The sequence below is a fragment of the Vollenhovia emeryi genome, unplaced genomic scaffold, assembly GCF_000949405.1.
Source record: "Vollenhovia emeryi isolate VEMERY1.0 unplaced genomic scaffold, V.emery_V1.0 DF945572.1, whole genome shotgun sequence".
NCBI lineage: Eukaryota > Metazoa > Arthropoda > Insecta > Hymenoptera > Formicidae > Vollenhovia > Vollenhovia emeryi.
The window spans coordinates 601-2,141 of record NW_011960794.1 but is presented as its reverse complement, the minus strand read 5'-3'; the positions used below and the strand labels follow the sequence as shown (position 1 = coordinate 2,141).

The following is a 1,541-nucleotide window of genomic DNA, read 5'->3' as shown; positions in this document are numbered from 1 at the left end:
GGGGGGCAGTCCCACATAACCCGGGCCACTTAATGTAAACTCCCTTCCCGGAGGGGAGCCCGGGTATCCATAAAGGATTTCCACACGTAAAAAAAAAAAGGACGTAGCAGCGGTGGTAAAGGGAAGGAGATGGAGAGGGAGGAGAGTGAAGCGGCGAGAGGAAGAAGGACAGGAAGTGAGGGGAACGAGGCAGAGGGAGAGAGGAATGGGAAGAAGAGATTCTGGAACAGCTGAGGACCTTGACGAGAGAGATAAGAGGAATGAGAGAAGTGATGGAAAGGAGAGAGGAGAGAGTGAGGAGGGAGGGAGAACAGTGGAGAATAGAAAGATGGACGAGGGAGGCGAGGAGTGAGGAAAGGAGGGAAGGAACGACGGACGTGAACGAGAGGTGGCAGGAGAAGGAAAAGGAGAAGAGGACAAGGAGGGAAGAAGGCAAGGATGGAACAAGTAAGGAGGGGAAGGGAACGAGACGGAAGGAAGGAAGCAAAACAGCAGGAGACGGAAGACAGGTAGTAAGAGCAGAAGAGGTAGAAGAAGGGAAAGAGGATCGGAGAGAAAAGGTAGGAAGTGTGGAACAGGCGAGAAGGGAGATGGAGAGAACGCGAGACCAGGAGGCAAAGGAAGGAGAGGAGAGAGAGGAGGAAGAAGTAAATGACCGGCAGAAGAGACAGAGGGAGAGAGAAGAAAGAGAAAAGAAGATAACGGAGTCAAGGAAGGGGTTGAGAGAGAGAGGAAGTAGGGAGGCGAAAGAGTGGGAAGGGGGAAGGGGAGAGAAGGACGTACAGGAGGACGGTAAAGGGGGGAAGGAAAAAGGAGAAGGGAGGGGTGAGGGACAGGGAAAGGTAGGAGAGAGAATAGGGGAGAAGAGGGAGGAAGACAGAAGGAGGAGTCTAGTATGGAGAGGAGTAGAAGGCAAGGACAGGGAGGAAAGGTTATGGAGAATAAGGAGAGCGGTAAAAAACACGATAGGTAGGGATATAGAGATAGGGGAGATAGTAGAGAGGATAGGCGAAAGGGGTAGGGTTGTAGTAATCACGGAAATAATGGAGGAGGAGGATAGGGAGGAGACGTTGATGAAGGCAGACTTCCTAAGGGCGAAATGGGGGTTAAAGGTGGACGAGAATCTAAGCATGGAGGAGAGAAGGACGAGGTGGAGAATGGTGGAAAGGGCGAGAGTGGAGAGAAGTAGAGGGAGAAGGGTGAGGTGAGGGTGGAGGGAGAAGGGTTATGTGAGGGTGGAGAACAGGAGAATGTGGGTGGACGGGAGAGAGTGGACATGGGAAAAGGGGACAGGGGAGGGAGAAGGAGAGTGGAGAGAGAGATAAAGGGACGGGGGAGGAAAAGGGAAGACAGGACAAGGTTTAAGTTCTTGTTGTTATAGGTAAGGAGAAGGAGAAGGTGAAAAGCAGAGGAGGGAGAGGGGAGGAAGCAGGATGGAGAACGACACAGGAGGAGAGAGAAGGGAGGATGGAGGTCGAGGCAAGGGAGAACGAAGGAGGAGAAAGAAAAGGAAGAAGAGGCAAGGAAGGAGAGAGACAACC

At 52.4% G+C, this 1,541-nt stretch overlaps 1 protein-coding gene across 1 annotated transcript; it reads left to right on the top strand.

Annotated features, from left to right (window-relative positions):
- Positions 1-260: 260 nt before the first annotated feature.
- LOC105561063 (DEAD-box ATP-dependent RNA helicase 42-like) lies at positions 261-1,199 on the top strand (the record flags this gene model as incomplete). Its single annotated transcript, XM_012010724.1, has 1 exon — positions 261-1,199. A coding segment is annotated over exon 1 (939 nt), but the record flags the coding sequence as incomplete, so codon positions are not given.
- Positions 1,200-1,541: the final 342 nt, after the last annotated feature.